At 44.1% G+C, this 19,312-nt stretch overlaps 1 protein-coding gene across 10 annotated transcripts in view; it reads right to left on the reverse strand.

Annotated features, from left to right (window-relative positions):
• Positions 1-19,312, reverse strand: part of fbrsl1 (fibrosin-like 1) — a 235,266-nt gene that overhangs the window by 73,702 nt on the left and 142,252 nt on the right. For 9 of the 10 annotated variants that reach the window (XM_042100135.1, XM_042100138.1, XM_042100137.1 and 6 more), the window contains one exon: positions 13,738-13,767. The exons of the other annotated variant lie outside the window; for it this stretch is intronic. In XM_042100135.1, the coding sequence (XP_041956069.1) occupies positions 13,738-13,767 (30 nt within the window). The remainder of the gene's footprint in view (positions 1-13,737; positions 13,768-19,312) is intronic. 10 annotated transcript variants of the gene reach the window in all.

A 19,312-nucleotide genomic window follows, 5' to 3' on the forward strand; every position in this document is an offset into this window, starting at 1 on the left:
GTACAGATGTGGAACGAATCTTCAGACACTTCTCTGATCAAAGTGCTCTTTCGTCGACGGCAGACACAAAACTTACCACCCTCAGGCTACCAGAGTCCTAGCTGGGGTTACCGCTGCCATTATTTATTTATTTACTCCCAGTTATTTATTTATCAGTGAACTCCCACTAGAGCCTGGGTCAACTCAGAAGCCTGCCCTCCCCCTGCCCCCCTCCCTGTAGCCCCCCCCCCCCCCCCCCCTTCCACCATAATAGTGTTATTTTCGGTGGGTGGTTGAGTCTTGAGCCTTAAGAGCTTTGTGATCTGTGGCTTCAGCTCCAAGACCGCCGCCCTCAGATCCATTTTCAGACCAACAGTAGTAATTTATGTGTCACTCCTTGGCTGAGTGGCCTTGGAACAACCACATTTGCTCCGGCCAAAATAAGTATTCAGACGACTGACAACCAAAGTACATGGTGAGGACATCTCCTCTTCTTTTTTATGCAAACTTAGTCAGCAAGCATTAGTTAAGGTCTGCATTGTCTTATTTATCGATGTTCTCCCTTTGAGCAAAATGGAGTTATTAAACAGAGGCGCATGGCTTGTCTTTTCCTACGGTTTACAGTCTATCGTTGGACATGAATTATTTATCAGGTCTCTCTTGCAAATCTCCAAAGGAGCAGGGAGGTAAAGCAATGCTGCAAGTCAAAAAGGTCTGCTAAATATTAATGTCCTACAAAAGGTGTTTTTCTAATACAAATAATTTTCCATGAAAGAAGAAAAATGATTTTCTGACGATGATGCAACACGAGCAATAGCCTAACCTAACATAGCGGCAATAACATAAGCTAACATATACCTTGAAAAAATAACACCACACATGTGCTAAAAAACACTGTTGTATTTACACACCATTCACAAAGCATTATAAGAATCCATTGGTACCATTACACAACCTTTCCACTATAAGGACTATACACATTATGCAGACCAAACTGAGAAGTACCAGCTCCAAAGGCAGATCAAATGTACTTCACAGAGGCTGGGGCCTCTTTACACCATGTGCTCAAATAAGCTTGCAAGCACATGCATGCATGGTGTGTGTACGTATGTGTGTGTGTGTGTTTGTGTGTGTGTGTGTGTGTGTGTGTGTCTGTGTGTGAGGGGGGAGTAATGAGGGGGAGGCAGACACAAGCCTCTCGATGTGCTTGCTTGCTCGCTCTCTCTCGCTCGCGGTGCCGGGGGTGTTGATTGAGCTCCCCCGAAGCTACTGACGCACATCCCCCTCGTTTGGCAGGCCTCCCTGCCATCAACGCCCGCCCGCGTGCGCTTGCCTGCTCCGGCTGTCAGAGCCATGTGTTAGCTCCTCTCAGAGCATCAACCCCGCTGTCGCTGCTGAGCCAGAGACGAGCCGGGGCCCAGTCGCTCCCCCTCTGGCAGCGCCGCGGGCGCTCCAACTGTAGCAGGTTTCGCGCTAATGAAGTAAAATTAATTTAATCGAGGGCCCCGATAACCTATCCAGGGTGCCAGCCGGGTGGCAGTTGAAATGCCAGCTCCAGCACTGCAGCCTCGACATGGGGAAAAAGGCCACGACTCGTGTGTGTGTGTGTGTGTGTGTGTGTGTGTGTGTGTGTAGGGTGTTAGCACTAAATTTGCTGGAGCTAGGCTACGCAAATGAACCAACCAGAGGGCCACGACTCCTTCAAAAAAAAAAAAGCAGTGGTGAGGGAAACCTACTAGCCTGAAGTCATGAAACTAGCCAGGCATGCCAGATCATTAAAGCCTGCTCGGGAAAGGGGAGACCCTGGCAAACGAGCTTGGGTGGCTGGGATCGTTAGGAACCTGCTTCCACAGGCCTCCTCCCCAGTGCCTTTCAATCCCCTATAAAGTTTTATGAAGGCCTCTTTGATACAATAATTATTTTTTCCTGTAATCTTTCAAAAAAACCCTGCACCTTTCTCCCTCGCCGAGGCACATCAAAGACAGGGGGCACGGCTGTTCACACGAGGGCCTCCACATCTCGTTTTTTTTCTTTTCGCGGGGCCTTAATTGAAGGCAGCTGGGTCTTGTGTGTTTTGGTAAGGCACTACAGCACCGCCTCGCTCTCCCAGGGCCGCCTTGCCTTCCCCCGGCCTCTCAAAGCTCCCCACATCAGACGGCCAAGCCTGCAGAGAGCTCCCGTGGAAGCCAGAGTGACTCCAGGGCTCGTTGGCTTGAGGTTTGGCCCTGTCCCCCTCTCCGACTGGCATATGCGGCGGACATTTGGAGAGGATGTGTGTGTGTTGTTGCTTTTTTTTTCCTTCTTTTTATGCCTTTCTAAAGCGTTGCCGGGGTGCTAAGTGGAAACTGACATGTAGTTTTACAGCATGACACACACTGGGAGAGCCGGACCATGTCAGCGAGGTTTACATCACCATATGCTGCTCTGGTTTACAAAGGGGAGTGTTTTTTTTGGGTCCAAATGGCCCTGGAAATAAATGACATTCAGTCACCAACTCACTCCATGGCTATGCCCCTGCAGTCAAACATATTTGTCATGGTTAATGCTTTTTAACGGCATAATATTTTCCTGCGTTAAGTCAAAGACGACATAGAGCATTAGCGCTGGCATGTAAATAGGCAAGTTCCCATGAAAACACAGCAGGGAGAAGAAAAACAAAATACATCACTTCGGTGACTAATTATAAGTTAACACTTCCTCCCCCTCCTCCTCCTCTAAACAAAGAACAAATCAAAGAACTCACAAAAACGGCTAGCTCAGCTATTAGCCCGGTTTATATAGTGCAATGCCAAACTTTGCACACTTGGTGCTAGCAATGGCTTTTAGGCACAAATTCAAAAGCTTTGTATCTTCGGGGGGAAAATTTGATGTCGAATGGCATGGATTAATGACGACGGGGAGGTATTGTACACTGGCCCAAATTGCATATGCCATTTCTTGGAAAGGAAAACCAAGTCTCACTCACTCTCTCCAGAGTAGCACATGTTGAGTCTCCATGCCCCTGCTCCAAACATACAAACCCTGTCTTCTATTTCAAGACACAGGAAATCTGAAAGTAATTAGAGTCCACCAATGTTTATTGAATAAAAGGCACTTAAGCATTATGTTTACGCAAGATCAGAAATGCTAAAATCTAACACACATACGCATAAGAAACGTCTTTTTTCCCTCAAGACATCTGCAACCAATATGGACTCAATTTTGGTTTTATTACTGATGTGGAAAAATGTTTATAGTGCTTGGCTAGTTATTCAAACACTAGTCCTTAAAAAAACAAAATGGCTGTGATATCCCAAAAATGAGCTTGCCTGAAAACCCCGTTCATCAGCAGAGGAAATATACTCAAGCATTCCAGCACGGATGCCATTTTAAACAGCCTGCTCATCACAGGCTTAACTTAGGATAATCAAACACAACAAGTGAATCATTAAGCCAAGAGCACTGGGGTCACTTCAAGCTTCGTCAGAAGATTTGAGCAAAACGCAAACATCTTTTGTTAGTCTGAACCTAATTGTAAATGAATAAAAACAGGCCGGTAAGGTCAGACCTTAGATACCCTGCTCTCATTAGTAAGACTAGCCAATATCTAGAAAGGTACAAGCTTGACAGAAACATGGAAATTGGTTCCTAATTGGCTCCAATATATTGTAAATCTCAAGGAGTTTGTAGAAATTCCAAGATAAAAAACCCAGGCACTAGGAGCTTTGAGAATATATGTGTTGTCTTTGAGGTCTTCTCTAGACCATAACATTTAAGAAAATCTATGAAAAACACTGCTTAAGGTGCTTTGTTCTGGACATTTGGGTTTCTCTGATGGACACTTTCTCTCAGTGAAATGTCCTTGGGTCTGCTTTGGTTTGGCTCGTCACAGGGTCTGCCTATCCTGAGAAATCATTAAAGCATGTTCCTGCTGTGCCTCCTCAGCTGTCTGTCCAGTCCTTTTCAGAAGTGACCATTCCAAAGTCTCAGTGAGAACATTCAAGAACATCCACACAGACGGCCACAGTTTGTAATAAAATCCTGGATCTTTGTCCAGTGACAAAACAATAACCTTCACAAAAGAGTACCCAAACACACATTTGAGACTTGAATACCTCCTCTGGAATTCAAATAGACCTTTAAAGCAGTGATCAAGGCTCACCACACATTTGTGCACCTAATGTACAACAGATGTATCCCTTGACAACCAAAGAAACCCTTCCATTGGAGCTGGAGAAACAGGAGAAGAGAGAACATTGAAAACAGCCTAATATAAATTAGACAGAAAAGTGTTTCCAGACCATTGTAATTACTCTAGAACCAACATGGTGACGCAGGGCTGTGCAAGCCTGCCCTTTTTCCTTGCGGCTGAGACAAACAAAGTCAGACGGGAGAAAAATGACATCTACATATTAAAGTCTCTGTCGTACGTGTCAGTTATAATTTCCCACCGCCTGTGGGGACAGGAATTAAACTAGTCAGTGCCGGTGCGATCTTATTCTTCCTCCATTTTGAATCCGCTCAGGATCCCAAGCTGGGGAGAATATTGCTTGCAAATTGGTTTTAAATTAAAGGCGGCGGCGAGGCATTCTGCTTTCTCAGCTCTTTCCCAGGTGCGCTTAATCTAATTTCATTAAAGAGATGAGGACGGATGATCACTTGTGTCGAAACATTAAGCCGCTTCGTCCTTTTTTTTAAGAACCTCCATAAAAAACTATTAGGCCTGTCAACGACCTGGTGGGTGGGCCGTTTGTTATTGAATATGAAAAGTCAGAGGGGGAACCTGCCGGTGGATGCGGTCTGGGGAGGAGGGTGGAGGGTAAAAGACCACATTATTATTCATTTTCATTTTGCAAACCAAAAGATAAAGGGGGCCGAGAGACGCAGGGAATACAAAAAATGGGTGGGCGGTGGACAAAACGCACAGGCTTTGCTCAGACATGTTGTGCATGTGTAGACGCATGCTACTTTAGGAAAAAAGACTGACACCCCTTGATACAACACCTATACCTAGGAGAATAGTGCCCGACGAGCCATTACTGATAAGCTTTCAGCAAGGCATCATCTATGTGATACTGCATTCATTCTCCACACCGGAAGATAAGAGAAGCAGGAATTAATGTGTCAGTCAAGGTCTTTCCCTTCGCTGCAGGGAAAGTACGACAGGCATTAAGTAGCAGTCATAGGAATATGGTAATGCCTGGAATAGGATAAAATGTCCTGGGAATAGGAAGGAATGAAATTCACTTCTGTGGTTATTTGCCAGTTAGTGCTCCACAAATACACCTGACTTTAATGAGCATAGCTGTGTACATCTGATGTGACACTGTAGTCAGATCTTGACATATTCCTTTGTTGGGGAAGTGGGGAAGGGAAAAAACTTAGGACAAACGAATCACATTGAGAAATCACATTAAAATGATGCTGTCACTAGAATAGCAGCCTTGGGTAGACTATACATTTACAGTCCAAACAATCCATTTGCTATTAAAAGTGAGAGAGTTAAAAAACACTTATAATACTGGGGTTACATAATTTATCCTACTGGAATGTAATCATTAAACTCCACTGAATGCATAGCTCCAAAATCAATAGACCACTCACATGAACTTCATTAAGAGTTCCTTCATTATCATAGCACATTTTTAGATGCTTCTTGATGTATTGCAAGTGACAGTTTTACCAGAACTGCATCTGGGCTTGTCTGCTGTCAGCTCTATCAGTTCCAAACAGGTATGCAGGCACATAATATGTGGTACAACTGATCTAGTACCACAGCTATAGTGTAACTATAGCGACAACTGATCGCTTTAGTTACACATTGTGGCTGGTGTGGTCTGGGCTCCTTTCAAGGACCCCCCCCCCCCCCCCCCTCTCTCTTAAAGAAGCCCTATGCAACAATTTTAGCAAAAATGACCTTAATTATGCAGGTTGAGAGTCGTTCTGATGGTTCTGCAACACTTTTTGGGTTGGGTTGTTTGGTGGGTGCTTCGTCTCCCTCTATCACTTCTCCCCGGAAAAACCGAATATGCAACTTTCTGAACCCGGAACGAGTAAATCCGGATGTGACTCAGCGGAAGTATCCACAAATGTAGTCAGATTGTAGTTTCTAAGAAGACTGCAAAACGCACGCCGACTTGGCTTTGTTGCTGTTGAAATTGTAAGTAGCCTACCCTTGGGTGAACTTCGTTTTTGTAATGTGGTTTGATAATCTCTTGAACAATGTGCACTGCAAAAAATAAAATCTAATTAAGTGTTATTAAACTTATATTAAAGATCAAAACATCTATTTGGGATTGTTTTTAGTATGAAGAGACTTACCCTAGCCCTCTCTCATAAGATCATTTTGACTTAATTAAGAAGACTCTGATTTATTTTATGGAGCCTTATCAAGACAAATTTGCTTGTTTTTAGGACAAATTTGCTTAATGCACTGGCATACAAATTTGCTTGTTTTCAGGGTGAGACGTCTTAAAATAAATCAAACTATTCTTAAATTAAGTCAAATGATTTTACGCGAAAGCGCTAGGTAACTCTTTTTATACTGAAAACAATACCAACTAGATTTTTTGATCTAGATATAAGATTAATAACACTTGGTTAACACGGTTTTTGTAGTGTGTTTGCTCGACCGTTTTATTGTGAGCCCTGTATGTGTTTAGCTTGGTTTAGTGGGGGTTTAGCGTAGCAGTCACTTGCTACCGAAGCTGCAGGGGGAGCTATGTCGTGAAAAATGCGAGCCCAAATCCAGCGAAAACGCAGAAACAGCGAAGGAATAACCAGACCTGCATAGGGCTTCTTTAGGAGCTCTCAGAGCATCTTCCACTTATGGTGTTTCACATGAATATGGACATTTTCTTAAAGGGTAGATTGCAGACACACAATCCCCATTTTGATTATTAGTGTTTTTCTACCTCCTGTTGTCACTGAGCTGTCTTCAAATCATATCCTCATCTCAGTATCCCTTTGATTTTCTAAATTGCTTAACTGTTCCACTGCAAAAGAAGAAAGCCATTGCTTAAAAGAGCCACAGCTCTGAACCCAATACGGGAGCACCATATGAAAAGCTTTCAAGTTTTAAAAGAAAGGTTGTTTTGTTTGTTACCACCAACACCAAGAGAGAAATGTACAAGATCCACTATTTGTATTGTACTATTTGTGTACGATACACAAGCCTGCCAGAGACAAGTTTTGGTATGCATATAGCATGCTAATTAGCTAACAGCAAACTTACACAGCATTGTTAGCACTGATACAAGCTTGTTAGTCTAAGTATTTTGATGAAGTTCATACTGGAAAAACCAGTGTTCTGTTTTCACAGGACTTCCAACCAGAAGCAATAATCTATGTACTGAATAGCAACTGTTAATGCTAATTTAATGTTTTATTTAGGCAATATGACTTTGCTATAAACCATTAATTTTAATGTTAATGTAATGTTCATTGATGTCATTGATTGTATGTCTCTTTGGACAAAAGCGTCTGCTACCATGAACATAAACATGAACAAAGAATGTCATTCACTAGCCACATTAATTGTGTGGTTTTTAAGCTTCAAATACTCCCCTCAGATTTCACTAAGCATTCTCTGAAAGTAAGTTGGAGGCACAAAGTTCATCAAGATAGAAAATATTCAGTCTTGTTGCACATGGCGAAAAGTCAAAGTGCACATGATGTGTTCAATCTCTGCATTCCTACAAAACAGTTTTAGGGCAAAATAAAAATATCTAATTGACGGCCATGTGGGCAAAAACACACTCTGTAAATGTGCTGACTTTTTTGTAATGAAATATTCTTAAAGATATTAGGCTGCCCTCTGAAGCCCTGTTTCATAAAATATGAACATTAGACAACACCGCCATTCAAATAAAGATTTCCTCGCAAAAGTGCATAATGAGCAACACATGCTCTTAGGGCCATGGCATAATTAATGTTTAATCAATAGTAGAAGTCAGAGAGACCACAGTAAACAAAAATACATGAACTTAACTGACACCATGTACAATCCAATAAAGCAGCAATACCCCCAAAAGAAACCCATAGCATTCCAGAGGTCTTTGTTTAATAGAAAGGGCCTCTGTTAAAGAGGCCCTTTAAACAACATGTGGTTTGACTATTTATGAACATTTAATTGAGCACAGTTATGCACAGGCCTTGATTTATGACGTGACTTCTGAAAGGAACATAAAACAAAGAAAACATTTCTCCATAAAGCAATTTGAGGCCTTATGGATGGTACTTGGGTCAAGAGCAAAGGTTGTGTTGGGTAAGGACTTCTATTGTGCTGTTAGTGGAGATGTTATGCCTGTTGGTTGGCTTTTCCAGGGATCTTTAACAGGCCAGGACTGGTGTTCAACTGGCAACAACACTCTTAAACTTGAATCCTCAGTTTAAATGCCTGAGATATGTCATTACATCAATTCCAAGAATAATATGATACATCCCAGCAAAGGCCTTGGATTACAACATGCATTTTAAGCAAACCTCTTGTGTCTATTTTGTAAGACCTGGATAGGCTACCTTGTATCATGTAGAATCTAATTACATGATTTTTAATTCCCAGAGGGTTGCATACTCCACCACAATGAGACACTATCAAAAAGCCTGGCAATTCCAACATGCCACAATGCATGTTTGAGGAGAGCCAGCCAAACCCAAGGAAATATCCACACAATGCAAAATTTGTTTGTGGCCCTCAGGAATTCAACGCAAAACAGATGTGAGAGTGCACAGTCGACTACATGTGACAAGACACTGAGCACTTTGAGTGTACTCAAAACCAGCACTCATACAGAAAGTGCCTGGAGACTCTTCATGGCCTGCTTCCATTCTTTAGTTAGATTCATTCAAAACACTGACATGATCAGATTATTAATCCAGTAAGTGATGAGACTATTTCACAAGCCTTAATGTGAGACCATGACACCCTTTACACAGGTCCAAGGACCACAAGTGGTTTAGATAGGATTTGAATGCACTCCAATGCTACCATTTAGTTTAAGGCTATGTTTACATGTGGCCGGCTATTTTTTATAAACAATATTTCACCCTCTCCTTTTTCGAAAATAACCTCGTGCACACCTGTCAGTTTTCAGAAAAGTTTTTGTTTACACTAACCTGTGTATGCAGTCAAGAGCATGCCAAACCTGTGCAGTGTAACTAGAAGCTCAAGCCCACGTTAGCCAATCAGAATCCCGAAAATAGCAATAACAGCAATGAATCACTTCCTCTTTCTCTTTTGAACTGTATTTGCAAATGCAAACAGACGAAAAGGGTTTGCACCAACATAAATGCGACTGCTACTCTGAATGCATTCATGATCACCATAGCCAAATGAGAATGTAACCATAACTCTCTCACTTTTATTGCAGGTGCAAGTTCTGGCGCATACTGTGACGTTGGCTGCCTAAAAACTTTCTCAGTTTACATGCAAACGTGCAAACAAAGTTTTCCAAAATCTCCCCTCTGACCGGAGTTTTTAGAAAGAATTGTTTTCAAAGGTGAATTCTCCATTTGCATGTAAACAAAAATCACAAACAAAGGGAAACGTCTCCGTTTTTCAAAATAACCATGTACATGTAAACAGGGGGCCTGTACTACGAAGCGGGGTTTCTGGCTTATCTGGGTAACTTCGAGAGTAACTTGATCACGTGTAGCCTAACTTCCCGATTAACCCGTACTACGAAATGTGGATAGGTTTCAACCGAGGTATGCTGCCATGGCAATTTACGCTGCATCTCAAACCTGCTCCGACCAGGTTATGTTCTTGGTTAACCCGAGGTTTCCGTTAACCACACCCTTTATAAGTACCACCCCTCCACTAACAATTTCTCCCGAGACATGTCGGCGTACCTGGATGATCCATACGACATTGGAGCGCAAATCGCGAGGGACTCTGTTCGCAGGGCGAGGGGTTTTAGAGACCGCCAGAAAATATATATAGCCTACCCGGATGATATTCTCTATGAAGATATAGATTGTCAGCCGAGGGAATTCGTTATCTTTGTCAGATGATCTAGGAAGACGTCTCATAGCAATGCCCGTACGTGGACATTCATGTATTCAATCGGTGATGCAAGAATACTGTATGTCCGAAAATAAATCAGACATACAGTAGGCCTACAGTATGCTGAACATCTGAGCAAGAATAGCCTAAAATAAATCGGACATAGCCTACAGTAGGCCTAATAAATAAAAATCACCATTTTAACAAACTTGTTGAATTGAATGTCATATTACTGTACCCTGCACATAAAGGCTACACATTTCCACAGCACCAGAATCCGACCGAATGCCTCCCTCAACCCCCTCCATAATCGGCCTTCCACTATTATTTGCTATGGCCAACTCCTCTGCTACTGTAAAACACGCTGGTGCCTTTCCTCCTACAGTAGTGTTCGAAGACACCTGTTTCTTGTTAGCTGTAAAACAGAGGCCAAGTGAAGGCTATAAGCTAGGCCTACATGTTTTCATAATTAAGAAATATTAATGCAAGCTATAACTATATAAACCTACTATTCTGAATAATGTTTTTGTGTTTCATTTTCACCTGCTGCCATGTGCGTTTGGCAATGGTGTTGCATCTGAAATGTTCACAGGATTAGGCATACACTAAATCAGTCAAGGGGGGCTACTTAAACATTCAATTATCCTTATTACTGTAATCTATATGCCTACTTCTGAATTGGGTTGCATCTGTAGGCCTTTCTATGAACTCAAATTAGGCTATTTAATTATTTCAACTCATTTCAGACATTCCGTAAGCTACTAATCCTCCGTAACACATATTTGAAGAACATGTGGGAATAAAACTTTACTTTTAGGCATTTAGGCTACCCGATCTGTAATACGTTGCCAACAGCCTTGCTTTGCTCACTGCCGACGTATTTGATTTTTGTCGTAGAGTGGGTTTTAATTCCTCATAACTTGTCATAATAATTGTGCATTCCTCATCCGTAAAATAAGGTGATTGCGTCATCATTGAAAGTGGTGACTTGCGCTGCAACCCGCCCCTTTTATGTGAACGTGCACAGGTTAACCCCGGCTCAACAAATCAACTTCATAATCAGCGTCGTAGTACCAATTAACACCACTTAAGATAACCAGGTTTTGTCAACCCTGGTTTAACAAAGTAACCCTGGGTTACATCTGGGTAGGTTAAGCTCCCTTCGTAGTACAGGCCCAGGGTCTACCTTCTGGTCTGCTATATCTACACGCAAGACTGTTTATTCAAATCAGCACAACTGATTGCACCCAATAGGCACACCTGCAGGCAATATTCTAATTAGGGTAATCTGTTAAGTCTTGACAAATGTGGGCGTTCAGGTGCACCCTGATAAGAAGTGAAAGGCACCATTGTTTCCCCTGGAGTCGGAGGAGGAGAAGGCACCTGTTGCTTCTTCAGTGCCGGGAAATTAACAGGTTGGCAATCTGTAAAGTCTGCACAATTACACATGACAGTTTTCGTTTTTGCCAAGTGGAAAAACCTCACTCTCAATAGTGCAGAGTTATATAAAAAGTATGTTTTCTCTGCTCTTAAGGCTGTTGATTATGGGACGTAACCTGTCTCCAGCAGTTTAAACGCATGTTGTGTTCCTTTCAGAGTGTAATGACAGCAATTTTACAATCATGCAGGCTTTTGAAGGAAGGTCCACATTTGCAGTGGTTATAATAACTTTCTGGAGAGTCTCAAAGTGATGTGTGCTCAGATGTGGATATAGTCAAACTGCTACTGTGATTTCTGGAAAAAGGACATTGCCTTTCATAAGGACGGTGAAATGGACAACATCTTTGTCCAATCGTACCAACATCACTGCAAACGAAATGACAGACCTTGACATTAGGTAAAAAACTGTATTTCTTGAACTGAAGAACCTGTCGGATTTGAAGGCCATTCTCCTATGCACTGCCTCAGTGCAGCTCTGGGTAAAAGAATGGAGTGAGTGATGTGCATTCTGTGGACGTTGCCACATTCTGAGAGCAGGCCCCCCTCTCCCATTGTTTAGTAAGATTTCGCTGCCAGTCAATCAACATGCTGCACTCAAATGACCCACTCCCTCCTACTCACAAACCCCCTCCGTCTCCAACCAGGTCTTTCACGACGGACAAGAAAACAAAACCTGATGGATGTGCCTGGAAGAGGATGGAGGAAGAGACGGAGGTAGAGAGGGAAAGAGAGAGAGCCCGCATTTTGAATTCCCTTCAAGCAATTGCTTCCACATGCTCCGACACAACATGTAAAACAAAATGCAAAAACAAGGATAGAGGGGGAAAAAAAGCACCCCCTCCAAGACATCTGGCATTTCCATTTTCAGGGGGCTTGCACATAATGACACGTCCATGTGGCAGGTGCCTGACGGAGTCATGTACTGTGGCGGAGGTGCTCCAGGGAGGTCAGTCGGTCAGGTCGACCTGAGGACAGCGAGCACACGGACACCTCCCCGCCTGCCACCCCCCGGCCCGCGGCTAGTGAGCCGGATGGGATCCGACAGGGCCGTGAGCCCTCTTCCTGTCGTGTCAAACAGCATGCAGCCGCCCAGGCTCCTTGGTTCAATGAAGAGATAAAAGGCTATTGACTGCCAAGCTACGGTTAATGCAAATTGCGCCCGCTATCAATGCATTATTTATGGGGCGAGGTGCAGACATTTCCACAGAGCTGGGAGGAAAGCTTACTGGAGATTAGCAATGCTATCTCATTCGTTTACAAGTGAGTAATTGTTTAACTGCAGTGGAATTAACACGTGTAAGGCATCCATTGAAGGGTCAACATTTTTATGGTGGCAGTCATAAACGGTGTTATCTTCACTGAGAGATGACTATGCAAAGGCATTGTGACAGAGAGCACCATTTGAAGTTGATAAGTTTCCAGGTTTGTTAGTGCAACCAAAACCACCCAGCACCGGATTTCCACATGAATAAACGTCTATTTGAGTTTGAACAGAGACACTTGCTATTGATATCCGCACGCACATAGAGGAGACTGTAGCCTTGGGTTTGTCAAATAAAATCAGCGCCCCAGACTCGAAATCAATCTCATTACGGGGCATCTTCCTGACCATAATCAATGACGATGAGAATAATGTGACATGAGAATAAGAGAGTGCTGAGAGGACTCCATCTCCCCAGTGCTGTGTGCCAAGCTGTCCAATTTCTGATCAATATAAATAACCAGCATCTAATTCCATTATCCATCACTTACCTGCACCCTCTCCCGCAGTGACAAATGTTTACTCACAATGGCATTACAGCACATTTTATCACAAAATGACAAAATGGGCTTTTCATGCAAATGCAAAAGCAGCGGTAATAATTCAGCAAAGTATGAATATGTACGTCTCAGGCAAGCTCAAACAATGCATCACTCTTTCACCCATACTGGAGGCTGTTTTTCACCCCAAACTAGATTTGAGGACCTAAAATTTAAACAGGAAATGTTGCTTGACATCCCCGAAACACTGACACTCACTGTCATTCCCTTCCAAACGCCCTTCCCTCCCCTCCCTACCCCACCCCTGAAAACTGCATCCCCATTCCCTTTTGAAAAGTGCCTCTCCTTGTGCTCCCCTGCCCCCCCCCCCCCCCTCCACTCTCACGTCAAATGCAAATGATCAACAGTCGTGTCGACGACTACCTTCTACTACCTCTCATCTTGCCACGCCAACGAGAGACTTATTTATCTGAGGCAAAAACTCAGGGATTGACACTCAGGGTGAGCCGCACATACTGTATCATGTGGCTGGAAAAAGTAAACAAGACACATAGGGGGGAAATAAAGCTTACCTTGTCATCAATGTCGCTCTCGCTGTCACACTGCAAGAGAAGAGAGGGAAACAGAAAGAATTATTCATTTGGCCCCCCCACCTCATTATCACCGCAGATGTTATTTTTGTGTTTGACTCCTCTCCTTCAGTGACAGCTTTCAAGACAAAGGAGACGAGATGAGGGCAAAGAAACGGTGGAATTTGAAAGCCCCCCCCCCCTCCACGTGGTTTGAGAAGAGAGAGAAAAAAAATCAGTGCTCAAAAATTCCCCTCTTACTTCGTCTTACTTATGATATGAAATTTCAGTTTAGTCAGTTCACTGTAGTGGACACTCGTCTGAAGGAAAACAATCTGAAGTGTTGCTCTCTTTTGCCTGAAGCAGAGCACCTCCTGTTTAGACAGATAGAAATCATACGGTTTCATGCTATCTAGGAGGGCATGAAACACAGGCCTACCCTTTCACTCAGGGCCAGGCTACTTTAAATATGGCAAACCATGTAATGTCATAAGAACCACAAGAAAATGACCACGCATTCACCCAAAGGACATGAAACACCACAGGCTAGTAATTAAGACATTGCCCTTCTTAGCACACAAACTCTCTTCATCTCCAAATTCCTTTATAAGCGGCGGGCATGGGTACTGGTCAGATTGTGTGCTCTCAAGCCAAATACCCTACATTAGATTTTGTCCATCCTGACGTCCAGTCAGACCAGATTTAGGGAGTGAAGGACTTAACTGACAGAGATGAGATATAGTTGTAAAGCGCTCACATCCAGTGGGAGAGAAAGTTATAGCAGTGTGGTTCTACATCGAAGATCCTTTCACTCAAACATGTTAACTTTCACCCATATGGTTACAGTAATTTAGTCAGAGAGAGTTCAATGCCAGGAAACATTAGTTTAAGAAGCTAATTTCGGGATGATTTACATGCTTCCTACTGCCAGTGCAAGAAATCTGCAAAAAAGGGAAACTGACCAAGAGCCAGGGCTAAAATAAGTCAAATACGAGAGCAGTTAACCTTTTAAACCATGTACAAATTGATGCTGAGTCTCTCACTGGATACTGGCGAGTAATGCATTTATTCAAAATGTCATATGGTCAAACATAAAAAAACACCACAGAAATAATCCTTTCTGCCTGTCTTTAATTATGTGGCATATCTTAAAAAAAAATGAATCACAGATTCTCCTGCAGAGTACGTTTTTAGGTCTAGATACAAATGGGCCACAATTACACATATGCAAATGGGAACAATGATATGCATGCTACGATTCCATTAGCACTGTAAAGAGAGATGGGCGCTTGCCACCCTTTTCTTAACGAGACTTGCGAGTTGCTTGCTTTCATTTCTCCCATTAATCCTTATTTTTCCCTTTCCTCCCCTCTCTATGAGGACATATATAACGGTCCATGCAAGGCCCCCTTTTTAAACCATTGAGTGATTAATGCAAAGTGGACAAGAGCAAAAAGGAGAGACCTTTCTGAGACCTTGACGCAAAGGAACAATACAAGGAGAAATTAAGCTGAAAAAGCATTAACAAAAAATAGGGCTCTAGAAATCTGCCTTCAGTCTGTCAATTAAGTTCCTGTGGCAACATATTTAAGTGGCCTTCCTCACTTTAAGTCCTTTTCAGCACCCGGCACAAAGGCTGGAGTGGGTCACAGGGTTTTTTGTATTGGTGTGGTGGGTCCCAATGTGTAATTAAGTAACGAGTACAATAAGCACTGCAAGCCAATGGCCATGGGAAGGGAAGAAAAGCTTCTCCACAGCAGGAATCCATCTTTTCTCTCTTATTCACTGCAGGGCAAATGACTGAACAGTTTTAAGTCAAGAGATTTAGTGGCTCAATGGGAGTGATTGTGTTGGGGTTTGTGTGTGTGTGTGTGTGTGTGTGTGTGTGTGTGTTTGTAGGTGTGTGTAGTTATGTTTGTTCTATCTGCAAATCATCACACAGCCCCTCTTCACACAACCGCCCATGTTGTTGCCATTCTTGCATGAAAAGAGGAACGATGACTCCCAAGTATGCAGAAAAGCCAAGGAAATGTCGTGAGGACCACAATTTAAGACACAGATTTTCACTTTTGAATTTGTCTTTGTTAGCGTTCACTGGGACGGAGAGAAAAATGCACTGAGGGAACAAATACGGCATGGGGAACGAACAGCCATAAAACCCATAGATGTAGAAAACAGGTATTTAAGGAGTATTTTCTGCTCGCATTAATCATATCCTGCTGAATCTATCTTCTTGGGCCGACATGTGGGATTGTGCACATTTAAAAAGCGATGGGGGGAAAAGGCGGAGGGGGTACGTGGGTTTGTTTAGGATTAGAGGAGACATTCATTCACAGCCTGTCCAGTAATTCTCTATGGAATGTTTGTTAAACAAATCCTGATTGCTCAGCTTTGCTTGTCATAAGACATTCATTATAGGTATGGGGTATTAAAGAAGGCATAGTGGCTTAGGCGACTGCCAATCATCACCTCATTCAGCCAGAGTCTCCTCTCAACAAGGCAAGACAGTCATGAAATGGCACATAAATAAAGGAGATGGCCATTGGCTCAACAGCCTTTGTTTTTTTTTGTTTTTTTTTTTTTAAGTAATGTTTGTTTCTGAGCAGTGGATAATCTGTTCAAATAATAAGCTCCTTTTCGGTTGACAGCGTTTCTGCAAACATGCTGATTCGTTGGGTCATAACGCTGTCTGGCAAGCTGCGGCTGTATGGAAAACAGACCACCGGCGTTAACAGAGATATACTCCCCCCGTGTGCAGCCCAACAGATGACACTCGGCCCCCACACGGTGATTCTCATTTTCCTAGTTATTTGCGAGTGACTGAAACTGGGGCAATGGGGGAGAAAGGAAATATCTGTAAGACAGTTTACAAAAAAAAAATCCCCCCCCCCCCCCTCACACACACTCTCCAGGAGATCTGGAGCTACAGCAGTGGTCCCACTGAACCATTTCCACTCCACAGGAAAAAGGGGAAAAACAATATCAGAGAGCACAGCTTGGTGCTTATCCCCCCACCCACCCCCCCACCCCCGAGGAGACCTAAACTGCAGCCAACCGTGCAGACGGGGCCCAGCCAGAGTCAAAGTGCCTGTCTTAACGGACATCGAACTCGGACAGGAAGGTAGAGAGGGCAGGGACGGACTGCGTGCTGTTTGGTGGGAGAGGAGCAGACACGACACCAGCTCCATAGGAGGCCTGAAATGAGATCTGAGACCCCTAGTGTGGAGGGGTCCGCATGGGGGCCTGCTTCAGACAGAGCTCAGAACAGAACCCTGCTGTGTGTGTGTGTGTGTCAGTGTGTGTGTGTGTGTGTGTGTGTGGGGGGGGTAGGCATTTTGTGATGATTGTGGTGGTCTAGTGGTGGCCAAATAACTGATGCCCTATTCCAGAACGTGTGTGTGTGTGTGCTGTGTGTGCGCCCGGGGGTGGGGGGGGGGGATGATTGTGGTGGTCTAGTGGTGGCCAAATAACTGATACCCTATTCCAGAACATTTACAGCACATGAGAAACGACTTGCTGCTCTCTTCCAAAAAAAACATGCAGGGAAGAGGCAAGCATATTTGTGCGAGTGATGGAAATGCAATAACATATGCTTGAAGAACACACATACTCTCCCTCCATCAAACACACACACACACACACACACACACACACACACATACCAGTCTGGGGGGATGTTGTTAAAAGCGAGAGAGAGAGAGAAAAAAAAGTTTGTCTGACAGGAGGAAGGGCTCCCATGGGCTTTGAGATCCAAAAAGAGCCAACCCCGACTCGCAGCTCCGACGTAGAGCAAGCAACATCTGCACCTGCCAACAACATCTACACACCATCCCAGAGGTAGGGTGGAGTGCGGTGGGCTTTCAGAGGGGGGGGGGGGGGGGGGGGGGCAATGGTGGGGGAGCCACGGTGAGTGCTTCTGCCCCACCTTCCCTGACCAGACGCTTTTGACATTTACGCAGCTTTCAACACACTCGCGCTCCGTGAGATTTATTCGCTGCAGGTCTTGGCCCAAAGGCCTGCCCTCCAGGCTAGCCTTCTCACTGCTCACCTCCAACTTCAGTGCTGGAGAGGGAAAATGAGATGAGAATATAAAAAAAATATATATAGGAACCGTGCGATATTTCAGCGCTTGTTTCTTTTGCTTTCCGGGACGTTTTAATAGACACGGAGCAGGGGGAAGACAATAAACGCTGCACGCCCCTGAGCATATTAAACCCGACTAGCCAAATCGATAACACAGTTCCACCTGTCACATTCCAAGAAGGTTCACAATGAATTTGGTCTCGTAGGGGGTGGCGGCAGAGGCAAAAAGCCTCACACAGTCACATCACTTTTGGCACGGCCCTCGCTGCTGGGGGCTGTCTGGCTGAATGCTGATTGAGGCCATACTTGCTGTGAAGCAGATGAGAATATGCAGCGCGAGACCTGGCAGTGGCAGAGTGGAGATGGCACTATCAAGGCTTTTGGGGAACTGAACACACAGGCGTGGGCTGTGTGACTGACAGCACTGGCTGAGTGGCTTTCGGGGTTTAATGGATAGCAACACATTATCGTCAAAAATAGAAAAACTGCACAAGACAAAAAAAAAATTGAGGAGCAAGAAACATATATGTTATGTTAAGTCTAACGCATGTAGGAAACAAGCAAGGTCTTCACATGGTTTGTAGTGGTGTGTGACTCACCAGGCTCTGGCTAAAAAAAAAACTTCAACCTCTTTGCATTACGGAAGGCCAAGGCAATTCCACTTGACCCCTGAATAAAAGATGAGTGCTAAACCACCTCCTAGACCCTTCATTTGATCAAAGCTTCAAATTTATACAGACATTTGACCCCTGACCCTGCCTCCGGGCATCATGGGAGGTCTCATGACTACCCTGGGTCAGCCAGCGAGGCTGGGATTAGGTGCCTATTGATCAGCCGGAGTGAGGAGATGATCCCAGGCTTCAGCCCTGAGATGCGGGGTCGCTAATAACATCGACCATGTTTAGAGAAAGAGAGGTGAGCAGGGTGGACGAGAGCAGAAAAACACGAAACTCATCTCCAATGTACAACTCACTGGCGTAGGTGGAAGACCTGTGACCTGACTGTGCGAATGGACGAAGTACCGAGCCCTGAGGTACTCCGGTTTTAGACACTTCCCTGCCAAGACTTTCAATAACATTCCTGGGAGATAAGATTTAAACCTACTATACACGTTTACCAGAAAAAGCACAGATTTGAAACTGGAAGAGAAGAAAGACTCTGCAAGTAGACTCGGTCAACGTGGGAAAAGAAACAGAATGAATAAGAGACAGTACGAAACTGACAGCGGCTGCGGATCCCTGGGAGGAATCCACTGACTTCAGGAGGCTCGGGGGCCTAGGTCGGGGCTGCATTAAATCAAGGATGTGAGGAGAGACCTTAGCCATGAGGTGAGCCCGAAGAGAGAGAGAGAGAGAGAGAGAGAGAGAGAGAGAGAGAGAGAGAGAGAGAGAGAGAGAGAGAGAGAGAGAGAGAGAGAGAGAGAGAGACTGCGTTTCACTGAGCCCAGACCTCCTGTAAACAGCATGGCCGGTGTGTGCCACAGCTGTAGCACTCT

Source organism: Alosa sapidissima, chromosome 8 (assembly GCF_018492685.1).
Source record: "Alosa sapidissima isolate fAloSap1 chromosome 8, fAloSap1.pri, whole genome shotgun sequence".
Lineage (NCBI taxonomy): Eukaryota > Metazoa > Chordata > Actinopteri > Clupeiformes > Clupeidae > Alosa > Alosa sapidissima.